General features: G+C 35.5%; 1 protein-coding gene across 1 annotated transcript; it reads left to right on the top strand.

Moving 5' to 3' along the window:
• The first annotated feature begins 5,779 nt into the window (after positions 1-5,779).
• Positions 5,780-7,559, top strand: LOC149195946 (caffeic acid 3-O-methyltransferase-like). The gene is made up of 3 exons (XM_089408956.1): positions 5,780-6,632; positions 6,974-7,038; positions 7,164-7,559. Exons 1-3 carry the CDS (start codon positions 5,912-5,914, stop codon positions 7,461-7,463), a joined length of 1,086 nt encoding a protein of 361 aa, XP_089265082.1. The 5' UTR covers positions 5,780-5,911; the 3' UTR covers positions 7,464-7,559.
• The last annotated feature ends 19,460 nt before the right edge of the window (positions 7,560-27,019 follow it).

Below are 27,019 nucleotides of genomic sequence, written 5' to 3'. Positions count from 1 at the left end.
ACTTGTTGTTATTTTACATTTTATCTAGTTTCATTCACCCAAACTGGGAAGTCCATTGTCCTCCAAACATCACAACATTAAATTCCTCATGAGGCTCATCATAAATAATTTGCAATAAATTTAATTAATACCTCATTAGCATATTTATTTTTCAGGTGAACCCTGAAATTTTATTTTAGTTCCAATTACATCTAAAAATAATTGGTCCATAACCCAAATCATCACAAATCATTACTTTAAATTAAACTAAGTCATGGCAATGATTTAGAAATTCATTAAATCAAATGGAACAACTAATACTTATCTCTAAATTTCTCTTTCTTTTTTAATCCACACATATTAAGTGATTTCCAAGCCTAGTTAGCACTTAGTAGTGCTTGCACATCTGCATGTAGCCTTTAACTCACACACACTAATATGGTTTCAAAAACTGGTAACATCTAGTGGTGGATATGCTACAAATAATCCCATCTGCTTCACCATGAGTAGGGGTGCTATGAATCTCAATAGTTTTTTATCGACAAGAATATTATTATAGGTCCACATAGTCCCATACTTGCTTATCCCAATATCATCATAGGCCTAGGCAATCCCAATCAATATTAGTAGTAAGTATGACTATGGATCTCATATCACACACACACATATGAACATATACACATATACATATTACACAACATCATGACTTCCCTTCACTTCCCCCAGGCTGAGGAAACCCACAATCTGGGTGGTCTATATATGTGGATTGTAAATGATAGGACATGTGTCTCATTCTTTAACTACAGATATAATTTGTAATTAATATACCTATTAACATAACCTTGAACATTTCCTATTCATAGACATGACATAAACAAAATTATCTTAATCTCGTGATGATAAAATCCTGAATTATCAAGGTTTCCCCTTTCCCAATTAATTCCTCACACAACCAAGAATCTCCATACATGCATTAAATTCATTAAAATGATTAGTTATTCTTCCATGAAAATGATAAGATTTTAGAGAACTCCCTACATCTATGCAAAGCATTTATAGAATTGAAATAATATTTTCCAATGTGGCCAAAGTAATTATTTTATCTAAATTTCTCCCTTTTACCTTATTTCCACCACCACTACATTCAGTGGGTATTATTCTTGCTACATTATTCAACAGTGTATCTAAACTCAACATTTTCTTCACTTCTGTTGTTTATGTGCCATTACACAGCCATAATATTTTTAAATATAGTTAGCTTATCTTGCTACTATGATGGTTCTCTACCACATACCTATAGGTTTGAAGGACATCTTTCATTTCTTATCCTCATTATGATATAGAGAATGCATATGGAGGTGTCTTGGTCATGCCAAGCATGCATTTCCTAAAGATTTTCAAGGTTACCCTAAACCATTCAATAGCCTTAAATATTTTTTTATCATGGAAAATGAAATTTCTATTTTCTTTTATGTCTTTCTCATTTTTACCACACCATAGTTCACTTTTATTCTCATGGACCAATTGATCCCCCCTAGTTGTTTTGTTTATTTTTCCTATCTTCCACTTCCCTCTATTCATATACAAGGTTTTATTAGGTCACAAATTTATGTTGGGTCCTACTCAGCTCTCTATTGTTGTTACTACAACACCCTCATTTTGCTTCCTATATTCAATCTTTGGAGCCTCCCTTTGATCATGTGAGTTTTCATTTCTAGTTGTTAGAATTATCCCATGATTGCTTCTTAAGTTTATAAGTCAATTTTTGAAGGAATCTCAAGTGTTGTCTTATGTTAGGGGAAGCATCGTTCCTTCTGAAAGGTAGATATGGCACACCTTTAAGAGGTATATTTAATGCTTTCTCTTATGTTAATCGATTTATAGTGATATGCATTGGACTCATTTCAAGGTATTGCACACTTTCTTATTACAATCGACAATTATGTCGAAAGGTGTATCCTAAGTGTCGCACTTGGAGGTAAGCATTGTTTTATCATCGTTTCAATGGATACATGTTGATTTTTGGTGTTGAGTGTTTCATCATCATGTGGTTGGTCATTTTTGTGTGTGATCCTATTCAAGTCTTGTTACATGCTCTGGTATCATCTTTCTTCTTTATTGATCCCACACTAAGTCAATATTGGAGTTTTCTTATTTCCGTTGCTCAACCAAGTACCTATATTTCTACAGGAATAAATACTTAGTGGGTAGATGTTTAGTTGGTTGTATATAAAGTAGCTACAACATATGTAGAAAGGTGAAAATATTATATAGAAATGAACACAACTTATCATCACAACCTCAAATAACGTTGTAAAAATGGTAATCGTCAATTTTAAGACGACATTCTTAATTTGTGTGGGCCATAAATTGAAACTCAAAGAAAAATATATGACGATCAGTAGTTTGTGCCCTGCTTTTAAATCAAGCTCACATAATTTGAATGAAAATTCAAAGTGTGACATAACAGGCGACACGAAGCTACCCCCAAATACTATATATTTTCCATCCCTCTTCTTTTACTATCCAAGTGATCTGTGGTGAGTTAAAGGAGTTGTATGAACATCCAAGTTGTGAACAACGAAGGGTTTATTGCTTAGGCTCTGGATATGAATATGCAATCTCTGAAGGACGAAGAGGTGCTTCAGGCTTTGGCCTTAAGTCTGTCATTTTCATTAGAGACCCCCTTTCTCCTAAAATGTGCAATTTGTCTTAAAAATCCTGACATCATCTCGAAATATGGCCCCAATGTTTCTCTCTCCATGCACTAGATCACCGCCCAACTGCCCTCTGAAGATCCTGACATGGGCGCCCTTTCCGCATTCTTACTTACCTTTCCACTATGGGAATCTTGCATGCAATCGTGCCACCAGAGGCAGTTAATGCCACCATGAACATAAAATACGAGCTTACCAATATTTCTACCTCCTGGAACTGTGTACTTTATAGTCGTAAGCCACAGTCAAGCATCATCTTCCTCTTGGAACTTCTTACTATGCAGTTACAACAAGATACCTCCATCAACTGTGTATTGTGCAATCTCAGTGCTCAGTCAATGTCATCAACACTTTCCCACTACAAACTCCTTGCCCAGTCTTTCCCCCACTACATACTGCACAATTTCAATTAGTTGTCAGGCCATTTCTTAGCCTCTGCAGTGCTCAACTACGCACTGCATTGACCCTCTCCTTCTAGAACTTTGCACTACTAGTCATAGTGAGCAAGCATGTATTCTCTTCCTCCTTAACTTCCCTAATTGCGTAGTCATACCTCCCTATATTTCAGCCAATTCACCCTATGTAGTAACATATCCTAGACCATCACTCCCTGCGTCCTTCTCCTATCCACAGAGAAATCCATAGGCCTCCTCCTCAATCCTACACATTGTCCCATCTCAGTTAGTATGTTGCATGAGAAATATGATAGACTAGGAGATTTTGGGAATGATGAAATCTTGTCATGAGTGAATTCCATTTACAGGTGTCTAGAACTACGCACTACTAGTCATAGTGAGCAAACATGTATTCTCTTCCTCCTTAACTTCCCTAATTGTGTAGTCATACCTCCCTATATTTCCGCCAATTCGCCCTACGTAGTAACATATCCTAGACCATCACTCCCTGCCTCCTTCTCCTATCCACGGAGAAATCCATAAGCCTCCTCCTCAATCCTACACACTGTCCCATCTCAGTAAGTATGTTGCATGAGAAATATGATAGACTAGGGGATTTTTGGAATGATGACATCTTGTCATGAGTGAATTCCATGTGCAGGTGTTATTATCATGACGTGACAAGATGATGCTCAAGGAGGATGTCAAAGAGAAGCTACAAGAAGAAACTCATGAAGTTGAAGACGCAAGGAAATCATCAAACAAATAGATAAAGGGACACTAGATCACAATAGAAGAATGAAGGTCGGGATCATATGGAAGACTCTACATCATAACCAAACTCTTGGAGGGTGAAGGTGAAGTACATGCAAGACCTATCATGAAGATGTGAAGATAGTAGCAAGGAGAAAATCTTAGCATTAACACTCTACAATGAAGCTCCATGTCACTATTTCCAAGTCATAGCTTCTCAAATTGTCACCATGAAACTCATATGTGTCATTGTATTTTTCCACATGTAATATTGTATTTTGGAAAAATGTGAAAATATAAAATGTGTGGAAGCCTAAGGGTCATACACAGAATGTGAAGACTTATGTAGAAGCTCAAAAGCTCAAGAGTCATCGAGGAAGGTCAAGAGCCACAAGGGAGGTGGAAAGTCACTTCATTTGTTAAATATGCACCCTCATAGCTCAAGCAAAGGACTTTTCACCTTGGCTTCTCAAGCTAGAAATAGGAGAGAAGATTAGTCTTTTGAGAAGCAAGTATTTGCTTAATAGCAATCCCTTGGGTTTATAATATTAATAATCTCTTGGGTGTATAATATTAATAATACATTGTTTGTTTATCCCTTGGGTTTATAATATTGATGGATTGGATTTATTAATCCTTTTAGTTTTATGTTAATCCTAAGGGTTTGTTATAATAATCTCTTGTGTTTATAATATTTATTTGTTGAATTCATTATTCCTTTAAGTTTATAATATTAATAATAAATTGGGTTTATTAATCCCTTAGGTATATTATAGTTTAATATATAATCTAGTTAATATTGTTAATATACTCCCAGTAAATATAGAAATGATACTAACAATTTTATTAATAACTATATAATTATTATTGACAAAATATATAATTATTTTAAACAAAATACACTTAATAATTAATAATATAGTTACTATATGTATCAATCTCACATTTATTAATGTGATCAAATAATCAATTTTTACATGTGTTTCACATTGATAAATATAGAAGTGTGCTCATACTATGGACAAGGTATTAAAAACCATGCCATCCAAATTGGGCAATTCCTATTTCTTACCCTATAGGAATTTTAATGCAGCCTGACATGGGGCTGGTATAAGGCGATACAACAGGCCGCTAGGTGATGAGAGAGAAAAAAAAAATAGCGGCGTGGTGTATCGCCTTATACCGGCCCATATCAGGCCGCATTAAAATTCCTATAGGGTAAGAAATAGGAATTGACATCCAAATTCAACCCAATACCAACAAACTCAGCGAACGATTGGTTTGAATTCATACGGCACGGAAGTGAAGTCGTGGTTTTCGAGACTAGCCACTTTCGATACCGACAAAACAGTCAATATCAACGAACTCAAGTCATGGTTTGCAGCAGGATTAAATATTTAGTGGGTAGGGTCTTTACATCAAAGAAAGTTTGGTATCAATTCATTCAACCTCGGACCCTCAAATAAGTAGGTGTGGTGTTTAAATCAAATCATTCAACCTCGGACCCTCAACTAAGTAGGTGTGGTGTTTAAATCAAATCATTCAACCTCGGACCCTCAAATCAGTAGGTGTAGTGTTTAAATCAAATCACTCAACCTCGGACCCTCAAATCAGTAGGTGTAGTGTTTAAAGTTTGTCGTATATAAAGTGGCTACAGCACATGTAGAAAGGTGAAAATATTTTATAGAAATGAACACAACTTATCATCACAACTTCAAATAACGTTGTATAAATGGTAAATCGTCAATTTTAAGCTGACACTCTTAATTTGTGTGGGCCATAAATCGAAACTCGAAGCAAAATATTGACGATCAGTAGTTTGGGCCCTGCTGTTAAATCAAGCTCACTGATTTTGACGATCAGTAGTTTGGGCCTGGTTTTAAATCAAGCTCAGTGATTTTGAATGACAATTCAAAGTGTGACGTAGCAGGCGACACGAAGCTACCACCAAATATTATATATTTGGCATCCCTCTTCTCTTGCTATCCAAGTGATCTGTGGTGAGTTAAAGAGTTGTATGCACATCCAAGCTGTGAACAAGGAAGGGTTTCTTGTTCAGCTCAGGATATGAATATGCAATCTGTGAAGGACGAAGAGGCGCTTCGGGCTTCGGCCCTAAGTCTGGCATTTTCCTTAGAGACCCCCTTTCTCCTAAAATGTGCCATTCGTCTTAAAATCCCTGACATCATCTCGAAAGCCGGCCCCGATGTTTCTCTCTCCGTCCACCAGGTCGCCGCCCAACTCCCCTCTGAAGATCCCGACATGGGCGCCCTTTCCCGCATTCTTACTTACCTTTCCTCTATGGGAATCTTGGAGGCGATCGTTCCACCGGAGGGAGTTAATGCCCCCATGAACATAAAATACGGCCTTACCAATCTCACCAAAACCTACTTCACCTCCGATGATATTAGTTCGCGAAGCCTTGTTCCCTTCGTTCTTTTGCAGACACACCCAGTGTACGTTACCGCCTGGGACCATATTCACGAACGTGTGCTTCATGGCGGCGATAATTTCAAGAACTCTAGTGGCAATGGAAAAGACTTCTGGAATTTCGCAGCCGGCGATCCAGAGTTGAATGCCATCTTCAACGCAGGCATGGTCTCCGTAACAAAGGCCACTATCACAGATGTCTTAGCTGTTTATGATGGCTTCAAAGACATCAACACGCTGGTGGACGTGGGCGGAGGGCGCGGGGAAGCCTTGAGTCTCATAATTGAAGCGCATCCTCATATTCGCGCTATCAACTTTGATCTTCCTCAAGTTATTGCAACTGCACCAACTCTCCCTGGTATCTCTAATTTTGCTATTCTTAATCTTTATATAGTTATCTATGGCCATTTTCACTGCCTCATTTATAAGATATTATCATGATTTAAATTTAAATTATAAATAGGAGGCGTTTACCAAATTGTTAAAAAGTAGTCGGAATTTACATAAAAATATTTGAAGAAATTTTGTAGTAATAGTATTTGAATGTAAGAATAAATTCAACACTATTAAAAATCTTTTAAAAATTCAAAATCTTAAACATGTATATAAACATTTGATATAAATCAAACTCGTCCTTATTTTTATTACGAGCATACCGTGTTCCTTATCTATTCGTTAATCCTATTCAAATTCACGCAGGCGTACAGCACATGACCGGAAACCTGTTTGAGAGCGCACCCTCTGCAGATGCCATTTTTATGAAGGTGAGTAATACTTGTAGCGGTTGTGATGGAATTTATTTGGACGTTAATTATTTGGTAATATTTCTATGCAAGATATTAGTACTTTATTTACTTATAAGAGTTTATTTTGGATTTGCCCATGAAAGAATTTTCTGCATAGTTGGAACGACGAAGACTGCATCAAGCTACTGAACAACTGCCACCAGGCTCTTCCGGACAAAGGAAAGCTAATATTATCTGAGGCTATCTTGGATTTAACAGAAGGTTCTGACATGATCGGATCTGCCAATGTTTTAGATTCTCTTATGTTGAATTGTTTACCGGGAGGTGGTGAAAGGACCCGAAAACAATGGAATGATCTACTCCAAGCAGCCGGTTTTTCTATTTCTAAAATCGTGGGGAGGAACGGCACTTTAACTAAAGTTATTGAAGCAATCAAGTCCTAAATGTTTAGGTATATTCCTACTGTTTATTTATCACAGAAAATTAATGTGCTTCTAAAACGAAATATATAAAGCAAGTTCATATATCGCGTTATTGATATAGTTATGTTACATACAAATAATCACGCTGTCTCCACCAAAATATATTGAGAAGTCATGATGTAATAGCATATTTTTGGTTTGATTTATTATATCTTTAATATAATTAGGCTATTACTGAATAGGTGTATGTCTCCTAGTTTATGATGTCAATGTTTGATAGCATTTTGATGGCATTATGCACATCCCATCTTCCGTTATTGCTACACCGCTAATACACAAAACAACGTATTTCACAACGCTAATTGTAAATATTTTAGCCGTGTAGTTCATGTATTAAGGAGCATTCTGTTATGGTTTAGAAACAACCTAGTTCCCAAGGCAGACGATAAATATGTTATCCGTGCAATTCATGCATTAACAGGCAGACGATAAATATTTTATCCGTGCAATTCATGCATTAACTAGTATTCTCTTTTGGTTTGAAAGTTGTTTTTTCAACCGGCTTTTTTTTTTTTGTTATTCCCGTTAAATAAACAAAAGCACACACTGTTTCTGTCCTGTAACCAGCAAAGTAGCTGAAAAGTAAACAGGTTGGTTTCAGAAGACAAAAACGACGGCAGAAAACATAGTGTGAAGATAAAATATTATATTTCTTTTAATAAAATCACATATATATTAACTATAATGTGCTATTGTCACGAGTTCACAATCACCAACACCCCAATGCTTGTACACAAACTCCACATACAACCATGGGTTATACCGAAGTATCTCTGGCATTTTGCAGTGCTAACTCAATGGAAGAATACTTGGTCTACAAGTAGGAGGTTAGTAGTCCAATTTCATTGTACCTTATATTCATATGGAATGACGACAATCATTTTTTTGTGATAGAGACTCTTTTTACCATCACCAATAAGTTTATAGTGACATTTTTCTACCGCCACCAAAATATGAAATCATGATAGTCAACTAACACTACCATACATATGCTTCAATAGTGATGGCCATAAAAGGTCCATCACCATAATTTTTTGTTATTTATATGAAATGGTGACATTCACTATATGTCATTATAATCATTATTCGTGATGGACCTTGAATGTCACCACAACACTTATCCTTTGGACCTTGAATGTCACCACAACACTTATCCTTTTGGGGATGCGGCTTTTGGTGACATTCAATTTTTGGACAGGTTTTTTTTTTTACTATCACCAATGAGCTTATGCTGACATTTTTTTAACCTCACCAACATACAAAATGATGATGGTCAATGAACTTTTCCATATATATGCATCAATAATGATAACCATAAAGGGTCCAAAGGGTCCATCACAATAAAGCATTGATGTTCATATGAAATGGTGATGTTCACTATCCATCATTATAATCATTATTCATGAGGGACCTTGAATGTAACTACAACAATGATAGTTTTGGCAATGCCACCTTTGATAGTGTTCAGTTTTTTGGTGACATACACTAAAGTTCATCATCCTTGCTCATATGAAATGGTGAAAGTCACTATAGGTCATTATCAATCATTATTAGTAACCCCACACTACTTCTACTACCCCACACCACTTATACTTTTAGAAACTCCAAAAAAATTCAAATATCACATAATATCGCATTTACTTATACAACTTTGTATTATGCCAATCTCTTTTTTCATAATTTTTTTTTTTTTTCTAAATTATATGCGAATCTTCACAAACATCCTCTAACACTCTCTTGAAATTACATAGTCTCATATATGCTTCATTCCGCTATCTTATTTTATTCCTTTACCCAAATAAACACCCTAGACCACAACTTTTATTAACTTCATAGATTAAAAACAAATCACCTTTTTAAATTCAATAAATAAGTAGTGTGTTATGAAACCAGCTCACAAAAAGATAGAAAAGAGAGATCCACGCCTTAGAATTCAGCCTCTTCGAGGGGGAAACCTCCTTTACATTACATAAATGAACAATTCTTTGATGATACAAATGACAAAACCTCCTTTCTATATATAGGAGTCTAAGGAGTCACAATATAATCCAGCCGACCTAACAATAATAATATAAAGCCACAAAAATAACAATAGAGGGATTCTATGGGGCACAGAAATAACAATATGGGGGTAATAGGGGCACAACAATATAAATAAGGGGTATAACTACAATAGTAATGGGGTAATCACTAGTATTATAGGGACCCAACATGCCCCTCTCCTTCAAAAAAGTGTTGTCCTCAACGCTTGAGTAGTTCTGGATACTTCTGCATAAAATTCTCATCCTCCCATGTGGAATCTTCAGCGGATAAGTTCTTCCACTTGATAAGATACTCTGAAATTGATCGATTTCGTAGCTGTCGAGTTCTTGTTTCTGTGACTGCTTCCGGTTCCAATATAATTTTTCCTTCCTCGTCAAGTTCTGGCAATATTGTTTGAATTGGGAGCTTGTCACCTATAACCTTCTTTAAACATGAAACATGGAAAACTGGGTGCAATCGAGAAGCTGCAGGAAGCTCCAATTTGTATGCCATAGTACCAATCTTTTGCAACACCTTGTACGGACCATAATACTTTGGTGATAATTTATTATCCTTCTTAGCTTGCTTTAGGGACATTTGCTTATATGGTTGTAGCCGTAGGAATACCCAATCACCTACATCAAAACTTCTTTCACTGCGATGTTGATCTGCCTGTTGTTTCATTCTATTTTGTGCCAACACGAGGTTATCCTTTAAGAGTTGGAGGACTTGTTGTTGATGTTCGATGTGATGTTCCACTGCCTGAACCTTAGAATTTTCTCTTAAATATGATGTGATGGATGGTGGTTGATACCCATAAAGTGCCATAAATGGGGTCATTTTTGTTGCTGTATGGAAGGAAGTGTTATACCACCATTCAGCCAGAGGCAACCATTTGACCCATTGTGTCTGTTTATCAGATACAAAGCAACGAAGATATCCTTCCAAACATTTGTTTACTATCTCAGTTTGCCCATCAGATTGAGGATGATAAGATGAGCTATGAGCTAACTGAGTACCAAGACAAGAAAATAATTCTGTCCAAAAATTTCCAGTGAAAATGGGATCTCTGTCACTTACAATAATCTTTGGGTTTCCATGTAGCTTTTGAACTGTTTCCATAAATGCAGTAGAAACTGTACTGGCTTTAAATGGATGTGATAATGCACAAAAGTGTGCATACTTGGTAAGTCTGTCAACTACCACCATGATGACACTCTTTCCCTCAGACTTGGGTAAACCTGTGATAAAATCCATTGAAACCTCCTCCCAACGTTGGCTTGGAATGGATAAAGGTTGTAATAGACCCGGTGTCTTAATTGTTTCAACTTTATTTTGCTGGCAAACCAAACATTCCGCCACAAACTTTTGAATATCTGATTTAAGGCCATCCCAAAAAAATTCCTTCTTAACCCTGTGGTAAGTTTTTAAAAATCCTGAGTGCCCTCCTAAGGGAGAAGTGTGCAATTCCATAAGAATCTTTTGTTTTAGCTGGGAATTCTTACAGAGGTATAAGCGATCTTTGTACCATAACGAATCATTTTGCCAGCTAAATGTATCAGAAGTACTGGAATCTTGTTGTAGCTTTCGAATAAGTGCCCACACTTCTTCGTCATTCTTCCATTCCTCCCTTGCTTCGTTTATCCAATCTGGTTGGATAATAGAAATGGCACACAACAATGCTTCCACATCCTCATCCTTTCTTGAGAGTGCATCTGCCACCACATTTTGCTTCCCTTTTTTGTAGATGATTTCAAAGTCATAACCCAACATCTTTGTGACCCACTTTTGTTGCTCTTCAGAGGATAATCTTTGTTCTAAAAAGTATTTAAGGCTATCATGATCCGTTTTTACCTTGAAGTGTCTTCCCATTAGGTAGGGTCGCCATTTCTTAAGTGCATGGAGTATTGCCAACATTTCCTTCTCATAAATAGCTTTGCTTAAAAACTTTCCCTTGATTGGACGACTTTCAAAAGCAATGGGTCTTTCATCTTGCATTAGAACAGCACCAATTCCATTTCCTGAAGCATCACATTCCACAATAAAGGTTTTTGTGAAGTCCGGTGTAGCTAAGACCGGTGCTTGGCACATTGCCTCTTTAAGATGTTCAAAGGCCTTTGTTGCTTCCGGAGTCCATGAAAATGAATCTTTCTTCAATAATGTTGTTAGAGGTGCTGCTATTCTCCCATAATTCTTAACAAACTTGCGATAATACCCTGTCAACCCAAGAAATCCTCGCAGATGCTTTATGGATGTGGGGATTTTCCATTCCTTAATGGCTTTAATTTTGCTAGGGTCTACCTTAACTCCTTCATGAGATACAATATGACCCAAATATTCCACCTCCTGGACTCCAAAGAAACATTTGGATCTTTTTGCATATAATTGTTTCTCCTCCAATAGTTGTAGCACCCTGTCAACATGTTCAACATGATCCTTCCAAGACTTGTTGTAGATTAGTATATCATCAAAAAATACTAACACAAATTTTCTAAGGAATGGTTTGAAAATTGAATTCATCAAACCTTGAAATGTTGAAGGTGCATTGGTAAGGCCAAAAGGCATGACCAAAAATTCATAATGACCCTCATGAGTTCTAAATGCCGTTTTCGGAATGTCTTCAATCTTCATTCTGATTTGATGATATCCCGAACGAAGATCCAACTTGGTGAAGTAAATTGATCCATGCAATTCATCCAGTAATTCATCAATAACAGGAATGGGGAACTTATCTTTAATAGTGAGCTTGTTGAGCTCCCTATAATCCGGACACATGCGCCATGATCCATCCTTCTTGTGCACCAATACTACTGGAGCTGAGAAAGAACTTTGACTTGGTTGAATTATACCAGCCTCTAGCATTTCTGCAACCATACGTTCAATTTCACTTTTTTGGACATAGGGATATCTGTACGGCCTGATGTTTGGAGGAACACTTCCTGGAATCAGATGAATAGCATGATCATGATCACGCATAGGTGGGAGACCTTTGGGAGTCTCAAATACCTTGGAATGATTGTCCAGGACTTTTTGGAGATCTGGAGAAATAGATGATTCCAATGTGGAAACATCTAGCGAACATAATTGTGCAATTACACCTCTTTGCTCCTTTTTTAGAAGCTTTGTCATGCCATTAGAGCTGATTATCTTTCCTGGTTTCCCTGCAATACCCCTTAATTCAACTTCCTTTCCTTCCGTAGAAAATTTGATGAAAAGTTCTTGAAAATTAAAAGCTATTGTACCCAAGGATTGTAGCCATTGGACTCCTAGTACAACATCAGCACCTCCCATTGGAATGGAAAGCATTGGGCTAGTCAATACATATTCTCCCATGGATAGCTTGATATTATGGCACTTTCCAGAGCAATTTATTGTTCCTCCATTTGCAATCATCACTTGACACTCTGGTGCTGGATATAGGAAGCAATTCAATTCTTTTGCTACCCTACAATGAATAAAATTGTGGGTGCTTCCTGAATCAATCAACACTATTACCTTTTTCTTCTTGATTTGTCCTTCTATCTTGATGGTTTGAGGAGTGGTAATTCCCGCCAATGCATTACAAGATATGGTCGGATTTATTTGTTCTTCATCTAGGCTTTGTTCCTGGAGTATATCTTCTTCTTTTGACCTTTCTTGCTCCTTTTCTTCTTCCTCTTCACAATCTATGTAGAATAATTTCTTCTCAGCACACTTATGACCTTTAGTGTATTTGCTATCACAACTGTAACAAAGCCCTTTTGCTCTTTTTTCTTCCAATTGTTGTGGTGTCAACCTTATAGGTTGTGGAAGACTAGGGGCAACAACACTTCCGTCTTTATAGTTGTGAGTGGTATGCTTCCTGGTTGCCATAATTTTGCTTTCCATTTTTCTTGCTAACCTGAATGCCTTCTCTAATGAATCAGGTTCCCAAAGGCGAACATCATGTTGGATATTATCCTTTAAAGACCCTATGAACACATCAATCCTATGCTCCTCTGGAATATCTTTTACCCTTATGTTCAATTTTTGGAACTCCTCAATGTGCTCCATTACTGAACCCTTTTGTTTGAGACTTATCAATTGGCTAAAAAAAGTGTTGCTTTTTGTATCTCATAATGTGCTATCAATTCTTCCGTAAAAATTGCCCAAGTGATAAATTGTTTACGAGAACAAAGCCATTGATACCATACAAACTGATTTGGTTCCAAATATACAGTTGCCATACGTACCTTTTGTGCGTTTTGCACATTATTGAGATCGAAGAATTGCTCCATCTGTAATATCCATGTGGCGGGATCCTTGCCATCAAACTTCCTCATATCGATTTTTGGAATATGGTGATTCTTTGATCCAACATTAGCGTCTATGGAATCATGATTAACATTTCTTTTGTTCTCATCATGAGTTTCCTTTACTACCTTTTCACCATTAGTGACCCTTTCTTGTAGCAATTTCTTCAATTCTTCCATGTCTGTCTTCAAATCTATCTTCAAATATGCCATCGAATCCTCCATATTAGCTTCCATGCCCTTTATCTTAGATTCCACACCATTTATCTTAGATTCCATGCCACTTATCTTAGCTTCTTTTAGCTTTTGTGAGCGTGACATTTGTTGCACTTGTTCTTGTAATTTTGATATATCATGTAGCATTTCTTCCTCTTCTTCATGAGTCATGCTAGAGCTTTCAGGTTCCTTACTAGGTGTTTGCATTTTCTTTCCTCGGGGCATCAGTTACCGATAATAATGCTTTACTATGCCCTTTGAATTCCGTTAAACCAAGCTTATACAAAAATAAAAAAAAAAACTACACACCTTTTTTCACTTTATAGAAGCCTGATATTGAATCTGATGTATCTCTGTAATTTCGGATCATCCAGTTCTGAAATTGCTACCTGTAGTAGCCTTCTGCATCCTCTTTCCAATGCCACAAGTCTGAGCCAAATTGGATTCTCCAAGGAAGAGTTATGTGAAATCTCCCACAGTGACTTGCTTTTAGACTGGTTCAGTAGAGCGAACTTGTACGACGTGCCACGAGTCACTGTTTCAACCTTTGAATCTGAAACACACACACAAGAAACTACAGTCCGTCCTCTTTCTGTACCTTCTTACGAAATTTCAATCCGATCCCCAGAGAGAAAGTTATGACGATTTTCCCCAGGTCACCTGTTTTGAATGTAATTCAGGAGTCTGCAAAAAGACCAACTTCCTCAGATCATATCTCCGCAAATATCACGCAAAAAGCTCTGAAATTCGGACCCAAGGTTCAGCGCGAATTCTTCTCAAATGGTTTTTTTTTGCGACTTCTGAAACGTCACAGAAAAAAAGTTATAGCGAAAATGCCACGATGACCTGTTTGGAGCAGCGAAACCCTAGAATCCAAAGCTCTGATACCAAATGTTATGAAACCAGCTCACAAAAAGATAGAAAAGAGAGATCCACGCCTTAGAATTCAGCCTCTTCGAGGGGGAAACCTCCTTTACATTACATAAATGAACAATTCTTGGATGATACAAATGACAAAACCTCCTTTCTATATATAGGAGTCTAAGGAGTCACAATATAATCCAGCCGACCTAACAATAATAATATAAAGCCACAAAAATAACAATAGAGGGATTCTATGGGGCACAGAAATAACAATATGGGGGTAATAGGGGCACAACAATATAAATAAGGGGTATAACTACAATAGTAATGGGGTAATCACTAGTATTATAAGGACCCAACATAGTACCATTTGACCTAGCATATGCTTCATTCCACTCTTTTATTTTGTTCTTTTACCCCAAATAAACACTCTAGACAACTACTTTTACTAACTTCATAGATTGGAAAACTCACTTTTTTAGGTTCAAAAGATAAATAGTGCCACTTGACCCAACATATTTATACATGTGAATTGATACATAAAACTAATAAGAATTAACCAAAAATGGAGTTTTGTTTAATGGTTATGTAATATTGCCCACCCCATTACATTTTCACCATCGCAAATATAGCTGACAGTGCACTGTTTGGTCAATGGGATGATGTTAATGCCCTTGGGAGCTAAACCTTTTACCCCATAGTATCTCCTTGCAAAACCGATTTATTATTTGCCAATCCATTAAATGTTTTACCTGGGGGGTAATTTCGTTCATAGACAAATCCAAATTAAATATTTATCACACAGAATTTACGTACAAATAAGATCCGCCAGACTAACGAACATTATTTCTCACCTTCATAAAAATCGCTTCTACTAAGGGTACCATTAGAACAGAAATGGAAAAATAATGAGATTTATACATTGAACTTGTATGGGATTTATACATTGAAGTCACAGTTTATTCGTTGAAGTAGGAAAATGGAACGCAAAAAGACATATAAAGAATTCGTGGCTAAAGGGAATTAGGAAACCCCCGGAGAGTGGGTGCAGTTGCGATGAAGTGAGGATGATCATAACTGATGGCGTGGATAAGAAAATATTCAAAATAAGAACTAGTTTAAATTTCCACTGGACCATAAAATCTATTAGTATATATAACACTAAACTTCGATTTCATTACTTAAACAAATTCATTGAAAATTTGAGAATCGACAAACATGACTGACAAAAGTTTATAAATTAAAAAAACAAAAAAATGATATAATCGATTATAAAAAAATATGAACCAATTTTAAGAGTATATTGCTTATTTTTTTAATTTATTTTTTCTTAAACTTTATTAATTTTCAAAACCGTAACCGAAATACATGTATCAATCAAATAACCAAGTCAAATATACATATCAATCAAATGGATATAGGAAAAGTTTATAAATTTTAAAAAACAAAAAAAAATTGATATAACGGATATAAAAAAATATTAAAAATATGAACCAATTTTAACCGTATATTGCTTATTTTTTTTAATCGAATTTTTATTAAACTTTATTAATATTCAAAAACCGTGACGGAAATACATGTATCAATAAAATAGCCAAGTCAAATATGCGTATCAATATATAGGAAAAGTTTATAAATTTTAAAAAACAAAAAAATTGATACAACGTATTATAAAAGAATATTATAAATATCAACCAATCTTAAGAGTATATTGCGGTTTTTAATTGAAAATTTCTTAATAGATTTTTCTTAATTCAAATTTCAACTGGACAACTCTGTCCACTATAATGAAAGGTAACGAATTTGGATGGCAGTATGGTCAACCCAGGCTCTTCCAGCAACAAATGCATTGAACTTGAATTTGGATGGCAGTATAATAAAAGGTAACCAATTTGGATGGCAGTATAGTCAACGCAGGCTCTTCCAGCAACAAATGCATTGAACTTGAATTTGGATGGCAGTATAGTCAACCCAGGCTCTGCAAGCAACAAATGGATTGAATTTGTGGGTGAGGAAATATATAAATTCAGTATATTTATTAGTTAGCGTAATCATATTTATCAATATTTTTAATATATAAAAACACATTTATAGTTATATTTACTAATGAAATTAATATACATTCATGAAGTTAATATACACCCATAAATATGTATTAATTATATTAATAATTATAAGATATATTTTTATGAAAAATTAATTATTATAATAACAACTATATTATTATATATTTATATATTTATGGTTATTTTATTTATATTATATTATATATCAATACAATATTTTATTAATTTACAATATATATATTTCAATTTGTAAAATAATGCACATATAATATAAAATAATATTTAGTTATTATTAATAATATTTATTTATGTCTCACTATTATGTTATAGTTAATAATTACTATAATAATAATTATATATTTATTAATATAATTCAGTGTTTTTATGTATAGATAGAGTATATTAATAATATTAACTATATATTAAACAAAAATATAATAGAACATTGCTTTTATTTATAAATATAAGAAATAAAATGAATATTAATATATATTTAACCTAATAGATTAATAAATCTAAGCGATTCACATTTTAAACTGTATTAATAAATATAAAGGATTATTAAAATTATAAATGCATGCAATTAATAAACTGAAGAGATTATTTATAATATAAACTCAAAAGATTAATAGACCCAAGGGATTATTAATTAATAGACAAAAGGGATCAATATTATAAACCCGAGAGAGTAATGAACCTTAGAGATTGTTAATATTATAAACCCAAGGGATTAATATTATAAATCCAATGGATGATTAATGGGCCTAATGGTTAAGAGCATATGTTTCCTCCTAAGAGGTCACAGGTTCAAAACCGGAGGGGGTAGAGTATGTATGCCTTCGTAGACTTAGCAGTGAAATCATTGTGCAGATGTGGGTCCCTTGTCCCACAAACAAGGGGAGGGGGTAGAATATGTATGACTTCGCAGACTTAGCAGTCAAATCGTTGTGCAGAAGTGGGTCCCTTGTCCCACAAACAAGGGGGTCTCATACATGGATTTGGTGTTTGGCTTGGCTGTGACCTTAAAATTGGATAATAATAGTATTATTATTATAAACCTAATAGATTAATAAAACCAAAAGATTCTTAGTATTACACACCTAAGGGATTAATATTATAAACCAAGGGGATAAATATTATAAACTTAAGAGATCAATATTATAAATCTAAAGTATTAATAAACCCAACTGAGTATTTATATTATAAACCCAAGGGATTAATAAACCAAATTCTATCACCCAAATATTATAAACATTAATATAAACAGATATTATAGACCAAATAAATGAAATATTATAAACTCTAATATTGTTGACTATAGAGCCTTTCATTGACCATTTTGTTTAATCATATTCAGCCATATAGTTCTTGGTTGAATATGCTCAACCGTCATAACCATAAAGTCCTTGATTGGCCATTATAGTTTATTATGGTAGATCACGGTTGACCATGATGGACCATGGCGAATTATGGTCGGTCATGGATGACCATGATTGATCATGCTTGACCTTGGTTGACTATTCTAACTATGTTGATCTTGGATGACCTTTACTAACCACAGTTAACCTTGGTTAGCAATGTTTAATCAAGGTTGGCCATGGTTAACCTAGGTTGGCCATGGTTAACCTAGGTTGGCCATGGTTAACCTTGGTTGACCATGGTTGCTCATGGTTGAGCATGGTCCATCATGGTTAACCATGGTTGACTAAGGTTAGTGATTATCGAACATAATCAACCACATTAGTAAATATGGTAGACTAATTTTGTAATGTCGCATTGTGGCGTTGACTTCCTTTAATCATTGTCAACCATTAGTATCATATTATAAACCCTAATGTTGTAAGTCCTAATATTAATATTAATCCCAAAATTATAAACCCTAATATTATAAACCTTGAATATTTTAAACCCTATATATTACATGCAAATATTAAAATCCCTCATATTATAAACCAAAATATTATAAGCCTTAGCACAACTACATTAATAAATGTGATTCATATATGGTGATTAGTGTATATCAAGCACATGCACAACCAAAATAATAAATGTGCTTGGGTAATTTTATTATGTCGCACTGCAACATTAGATGAGTTATAATCTAATGTAACAATGTGACTCTCTTTGTCACATTGCGATGTTGCATAGATTTATGTTTAATAGATACGGTTTATAATAATATAGGTTCTTGATATATGTTAACCATGACCATACTAATGTGGTTGTGGTAGCATTTATCAACAATATAAGTAAATGACAGTTATCTCTCATAGGAGGTAATTGACCAAGGTCACCCACAAGAATGATCGATCTAATATGGTTTAGTAAAACATGGTTTTTCCTTATAGTAAACCCTAATAATAAATCCAATATTAAACCCTAAAACTATAAACCCAATATTCAAAACCCAAATATTAAATCCAATATTATAAACCCTAATATTTAAATTCACATTAATATTTAAAATCCTAATATTAACCACAATGTAATGCAACATTACGATAATGGTTGTCAAATAAATTGTCACATTATCATATTATTTATGACACTGCAACATTGGATATATTTTAATACCATTTTAACATCACAATATTAAACCAAAACTTAAAAACCTTAATATCAAAAAGTCAATTTTATAACCCTTAATATCCAATCCAATATTATAAACCCTAATACTAAACTTAATATTATAAACCCTATTAAGAAACCAAATACTATATAATAACTCTAGCACACACCTTAATAAATATATTAAACACATAATAACCTATATTATATGGTTATTATATTTATATTATATTATATTATATTATATTATATTATTATGTTACCATAGTTATTCAATAATAATTATATTTCAAAATATAATGTAATTTACATATAACGTAAATAATATTTATTTATTATTAACAATATTTATTTATTTCTCATTAATCTCTCAATATAATTGTAAAAATATTTTTTTATATAATTAAAATATATTAATAATACACCATACCTATTAAAATAAATATAATATTACTTTTATATATAATGGCGTGGATATGAATAATTGATGGCGTGGATATGAGGATATCTAGAAGTATAACCGATTATGACCTGTTTGGTTGATGCACCAAATATTGGTCACTCGACCATAAAAGTCTAATAGTATCTACAACTCTAACTTAGATGACGTAACTTAACAAATTCATTGAAAATTTGAGAATCGACAAAGATGACCGAACTTCTGAGTCATAACTCGAAGAAATTCAAGCCAAAATTGTCTTTCACGTTGTTGGTCTTATGTCCATATACGAAATACGAATCACTCAAAGTCACTGAAACTCTATTAATATTGAAAACAGTGACGGAAATACATGTACCAATAAAATAACCAAGTGAAATGTACGTATCAATCACATGGATATAGGAAAAGTGTATAAATTAAAAAAAAAATTAATATAATGGATTAAAAAAAATAGTAAAAATATAACCAATTTTAAGAGTATATTGTTTGGTTGCAGGGGTTTCGTCTCGTGGACGATCTGTTAAATCGTTCGTGCCGCTGTTCAGGTCACGGGTTCAAGTCTTGTCTTAACCTAAGGGCTGTTTTTTTGGGCTTGGCGGTTCGTGTTAGCGGTTATAGTGGCAGTTCGTGGGATTCGACCGCATGTAACACGAGTATGATACCACCGCCGGTGCCGATTCCACTAGATATAAAAAAGAAGAAGAGTATATCGCTTATTTTTTTTAATTAAAATTTTCTTAATAGATTTTTCTCAATTCAAATTAAAGGTGATATTAGCATATTCAAATTCCAACTGGATAACTATAATGAAAGGTATAGAATTTGGCTAATTAAAATTTTCTTAATAGATTTTTCTCAATTCAAATTAAACATGATATTAGCATATTCAAATTCCAACTGGATAACTATAATGAAAGGTATAGAATTTGGAAGCCAGGGTTTTCTAATGGAAACAAATGTACTATGAGGAAAAATATAATTTTAACATGTATAATTAGATTTATTAATATTTTTAATATATAAAACACATATATATTCATATTTATTAATGAAGTTAAGATATATATATATATATATATAGCTGTGGTTCATTGACACCCTCGTCAATGGGTGGTGCTACGTCCACGAAAAAATCTAGAGTGATCGACCCCAAAGAGAATCTAGCCCTGCAGTCCACTAGCAAGCCCTGACCCCAAGGGCTTCGGGGAGATTGGACCGTGTGACCTTCCGATGACAAGACATTAAGTTAAGATATACTTATAAGTATATATTGATTATATTAATAATTATTAGATATATATGGTAAAAAAGGTAACTATTTCTTATTATTAATAATTATGTAAATAAAAACAACGTTATTTATATATTTATGGTTATTATATTTATATTACATTATATATCAATATAATATTATGTTACGATATAATATTTTATTAATACATATATTTCAATTCGTAATATAATTCACATATAATATAAAATATATTTACTTATTATTAATAATACTAATTTATCTCTAGCTATTATGTTTAGTAAATAATTACTATAATAATAATTATATATTTATTAATATAATTGTCAATATCTTTTTTTTATATAGTTAGAGAATATTAATAATATTACCTATATAAATTATATATTAAAATATAATATAATCTAACATTAATTATAAATAGTATGCCATATATAAAAGAATATGAATATTAACATACATTAAACCTAATAGATTAATAAATTTAAGGGATTCACATTTTAAACCCAAAGCATTAATAAACCCAAAAGATTATTAAAATTATAAATCCATGCGATTAATAAATCAAAGATATTAATGATATTATAAACCCAAAGGATTAATAGATCCAATGGATTATTAGTTAATAAACATAAGGGATCAATATTATAAACCCAAGAGATTAATATTATAAATCCATGGGATAAATATTATAAACCCAAGGGATTAATAAACACAAGGGATTTAGATTATAAACCCAAGGGATTAATAAACCAAATGTTATAACCCAAATATTATAAACCATTATATCAACATGATATTATAGACTAAATAAACCAAATATTATAAACTCCAATATGGTTGTGTTGTAGCCGCTACAACCATGCTACAATATTTTTCCTTAGCTTCGTTTGGAGCCTCCCCTACCAACCATCTTTAGTAGCACGTCTTGCACTGCCCAGATACTTGTCCTTTCAGTTGATTTTATTTGGCATATCAACTTGAGTTCACTAACTTTTTGTCTTTCGCCCGCAAGCTGACCTCTCATGACTTGGGCTCAAACCAATTCTTGTGCTTACCTAGAAAACTGCACAGGACTGGAGGCCAACTAGCCTTGCTCTCTGGAATTTCACAGTTAATCCTAGAAGCCAGCACTTCTCTTTAGAACTGTACAGAGCAGGTAGGTTGCCTTCACCAAGAAAGCTGCGCAGAGCAGCCCATCACCAGGTTTTCTCTCGGGGATTTCGCAGTTTTGGCTGGAAGCCATGGCTTTAGTCTAGAAACCGCATAGAGCTTGAGGATAATTCAGAGCCACTCAGCCCAAAAACTACGTAGAAGTCATCTTGTGGCTTGTTGACCATTGCTTGTGCTAACAGTTTGACCAGTTCCCTCTAGGACTATGCAATCTTGTTTTGCACGCATGGGCAGATTTTCCTGAAAAAAGAGAAAGAAAAAAGCATCCCTAGATTTTAGGGATCTATTTTTAGTTGCTGGGGGTTACATGCAAAATCCGTTTTAGAACCCTCCTGCCAAGTGTCACTTTTTCCTAGATTTGTGGCATGCGCATCATAAGTCTCGATCTTGCAAAAAATATTTATTCGACTCCTCAAAGGTCATTCTTCGCTTTCAATCCTGGAGCTCTCACATTCCCAACACATCTAGGAACCTTTGGCACACTCATCGCAACTTTTTTGGGTAAGTCCTCTTTTCATGTCTTTTTCTTCTTTTCTATCGCTTTTCATATTTCAGTTTGTGTGAGTGTTGTTTTCTTTCTTTTATTGATCACTTGCTATCGTTTCAATGTATGTTAGTTTATAGAAGGGTTGTTTCAGGTTTTCCATTACATTTCCTTGTTGTCGCATGCATGACATTGTTTCTGCACTAACGGTCGTCGTTGCGATGACTCACTTCACACACTTCATTGTTTTCCCATCTTACTGAATGCTGCACTTACTGATTGCATGCATGTTTACTCACTCATGTATGCACCCACGTTTGCACATGCTTTTAGTCCTTACTAATTTTCAGTCGCCCGTCGGCAAGTCCAAGATGCCTTGGCCCGGACCTTGACTTGTCTGGCTTGCACTGCACATTTCTGGGATGGAAGGCCTTTCCTTGCTCCCAGGAATTGTGTAGAGCTTGCCTCAGTTGGTCCCCATGATTGCTCAATGTGATTTCTCGAGTAGCAGTCATGCTGACTGAAACTGCTCATTGAGTAGTTCAAGTCCTCAGTAGGTTTAGCTAGACTATGCACTGGGCAGTTTCAATAGTCATTCAGCTCACTAGAATCCTTGACTATGCTCTGTGCAGTTCCAATAGTTAGTCTTCCAGCCTCTCCCAGAGAAAACTATACAATTTTTCCACGCAGTCACCCAGGTGTGTTGCATGTCAGTCCTCGAGTTGCTTTTGGTTTCTAACTGATATTTTCCTTGCCATAAGAATTTCTCTATGTCTAGGTATCACATGTGTTCGTCAGTCTCTCAGTAATACACGTACAATGGCTTCCAAGAGAGAAGGGTCAAAGGACACCATAGAGAGCACAACTAGAGATGTGGTCGAGCAAGTGTCTATGAGCTTGCCCATTTATGAAGATACTAAGTTTTTCATAGACAAGGAGATCAACATCACATGGTAGGACATCAATGACATACTTTCAGGCACCTTTGAGGAGAATTTGGAGGACCATAGAATCTATGTCAACATACACAAGTCTTGCTTGTACTAGGTTACATGGAGGTATCCGGCATTTCCATGCACGAACATAATCCACTAGATCATCTTGCATACTGATCCTGAGACAATGGTACTGAGTAGTATCAATGGAACATAACTTGCTCCCTTCAGGGAAAAGAAATTTCAAGAGATGTATCACTTTCCATAGTCGGTTAACAAAATGGATGCACTCTTCACCAATCACAGCAGCAATGGGAACTCAAGAGACATCTTGAAGAGTTGGGTAAGAGAGTCGTCTCAGTTCAGGATGAAACCCAAGAAGGTATACAAGACAAAGACACTTTGGAAGGCTTATCAATTTTTGGTCATCTTCGCATGCCAATTATACGACTAGGAGAGTACAGAGACCTTCACGCAGAGTTGGGTGATTGTGCTGGATCAGTTGGTGAATGAAGGGAGACCTTTCAACTGGTCTAACATGTTGGCTCTCTAGTTGAAGGGGGCAAGTAACAAATGCCCGACATCCGCCCAAGGGTCAGTAAGCGAAGCTCTTCATGTCGACCTACATTCCTGATGAAATCTGTGCTCGTCAATAGTTCCCTCACTTAGGTTGGGCATGGACACCTTCAAAACCCTCTATGCACATATATTTCAGGTTGTTCTCTGAGTCCAGCTTTTGTGGAGCAATACTACAACTATCAAACCACTTCGTCACCCCAGTGTATAGGATGATATTTGAGCAGGATCTACCGTACATGTAATAGGCAACGATGTCATTGGTTAACATAGCCGATTGGTATGCCTCACCCCTTAGCACATTCATTTGGATGTACAACATGGAGAAGGCTCCACATGTGTTACTGAAGTTTGTCATGGACAAGTTGGTCATTCAAGAGGTTGCATACCACATCTCGACGCGGTTGTCGGCAAGACTGCACAAGAAGAAGAAGGCACCTTGGCCTGCTCTTCCTTTGCAGATCGGGTTGTCTGAGATCCAAAGTCTCAAGCATGCTGAGGCGGAGATGGAGGAATTCAAGAGATTCACCTTTGGCACTAGAAGTTTTAATCCCTACAACCTACATTGCGCAGTGAAGAACCACTGTACAAGAGTGTATCATCCTTGGATCCACGAGGCATGTCATTGGCCTGAGGAAGACCCATGGAGATATTTATACAGCTCCTTAAGGTTGAATGAACCAGTTAGAGTGGCTATAGAATGGTTACCAATGCACAAGGCAACAACAATTGAGAGAGTAGAAACATCAGCAGCAACAGAGAGCAATAGACCTGCGCAAGACAAAGGCAAGAGGAAGATTGTCGACAACGCAAAGGCAGAGAAAAGCTACAAGTTGAAGGAAGATCCCCTTGTAGAAAGAGCAACTTTGGAGATTGAAGCAAAGAGGCAAAAGTGCAACAGAAGTATTGCACAAAGACATAGGAAGAAGCAGACACTAGAGGAGGCAGAGAAGAATTTGCAGGAGGTTGAGCAACAATTAATGGAAGAATAAGAGCTACGCAAAAGGAGAAGGAAGCGCAGCAGGAACATGAACAACAGGAAGCACAGTGTGCGCACATTGAGGAAACTGCACAGATACAGGTTAGTGAATCAGAACAACTAGTAGATAGAAAACAGGGTGAGTAGTCGTAGGAGTAAGAATTTTCTCAGGAGATTGAACAGATATTAGAATAGATGGACACAAATGTTGTTCAGTTGGAGTAGGATCTGGATACAAACCTCATGCCCAAGGAACAAAAGGTCACTCCATAGGCTTCAACATATGTGAGAGGAGAGGAATTCTCAAGTGATCAAGGAGATACTAAAATCCTTGAGGACAATCCAGAAGGAGATGCGCACAATAGATCCTTTAACGAGTCACAACACAGAGTTGTGAAATCCCACAAACTGACCACTCTGGATGTCCATGCATCTCCTGCGCATTCTTGAGAACGAGTGATCATGTCCGATGTGTGCATACATCCAACTACATTGGATGATGCTACAAAAGCATATGTCAAGGCCACCAGTGCGAGTGTGAGATTCTTGATAGCTAAGACCAAGCACATGAGTAAGGAATTCCAAGTGGACAAGAAGAAAGAAGAGCGAGCTACAACATCCGCCAGAGTAGAGTAGAAGAAAGCGATACTCGATGAAGTATCGTCTCTTGAGACATTCATGCGGAAGATGTACTTCAGGTTCATCATCGTGCATAAGTTTTTTGACGATCTTAATGATTAGAAACAACATTGTGTTAGGAGAGCATGCATCTTGACAGACAGACACACTGTTGTCGATCACATGCCGACATGGACAATGAGGTACAAGGGAGACCCATTGTACTTTCTAAATATGATGAAGCCAAAGTGACTAGAGTTGAAAGCACACATTCGGAGTTAGATCTGGAACTATGAGGAACTCCCACAACTCATCACTAGTTTGCAGGCTTCACATGCATGTGTGCTCAGGAGCATGGATTTCATTGTGTGCATGTATGCGATCCCATCCATTTCCACACTCACTGAGATGAAAGTAAAGAAACAAGTCCGACTGGAGCTAGACATGTACTTTGAGTAGTTGATGCGCATAGCCACCAACATAGATTTGCAGATGAGCGCAGACACTATTCATAAGTATGTTGTTGGTTCGACTGCACTCAAGATCATGATGCACATGCTACATGACGAGTTGGATAGAGGTTCCAGATCAATGTACCCAGATGCTATGGAGTCAAGAGTTCACTTTCACCATAGAGTATGCAGACACCATAGAAGACGACCAAGCTTGGCATCAGTTTGCTACTAATGATCACCAAGAGGATGTCGATGAGTTAGTCTTCCCATAGCTGCTTGAGTCTCAGTGATGTCTTGTATGGCTTACTCAAGCCCATTTTTGTCTCACATGGGTACATGTGCAGAATGTAGTGTAAACATGTTGTAAAGTGAAAGACCAAGTGTTAATAGTTGAATGTAAACAGTCATGTGTAAGTTAAAGAGTCATGAGGGTAGTTGAAGAGTCATAAAGGGGAATGTGAAGGGCCACCCCACCCTTTGCTATATATAGAACCTCATAAGTCATTCCAGGGGCTTTTGGGAAGCTAAGCTTCCGATAGGTATAACTTGGAGAAAGCTTGGAGTGTATTGATTGACTTCTCAACAGTGCAGAGTGA

Source organism: Pinus tabuliformis, chromosome 2_2, assembly GCF_031772625.1.
Source record: "Pinus tabuliformis cultivar Carrire ecotype Pingquan chromosome 2_2, CPIR1, whole genome shotgun sequence".
In the NCBI taxonomy this organism is placed as follows: Eukaryota; Viridiplantae; Streptophyta; class Pinopsida; order Pinales; family Pinaceae; genus Pinus; species Pinus tabuliformis.
Note: the sequence above shows the minus strand (reverse complement) of the source record. Positions and strands in the feature narration are given on the sequence as shown.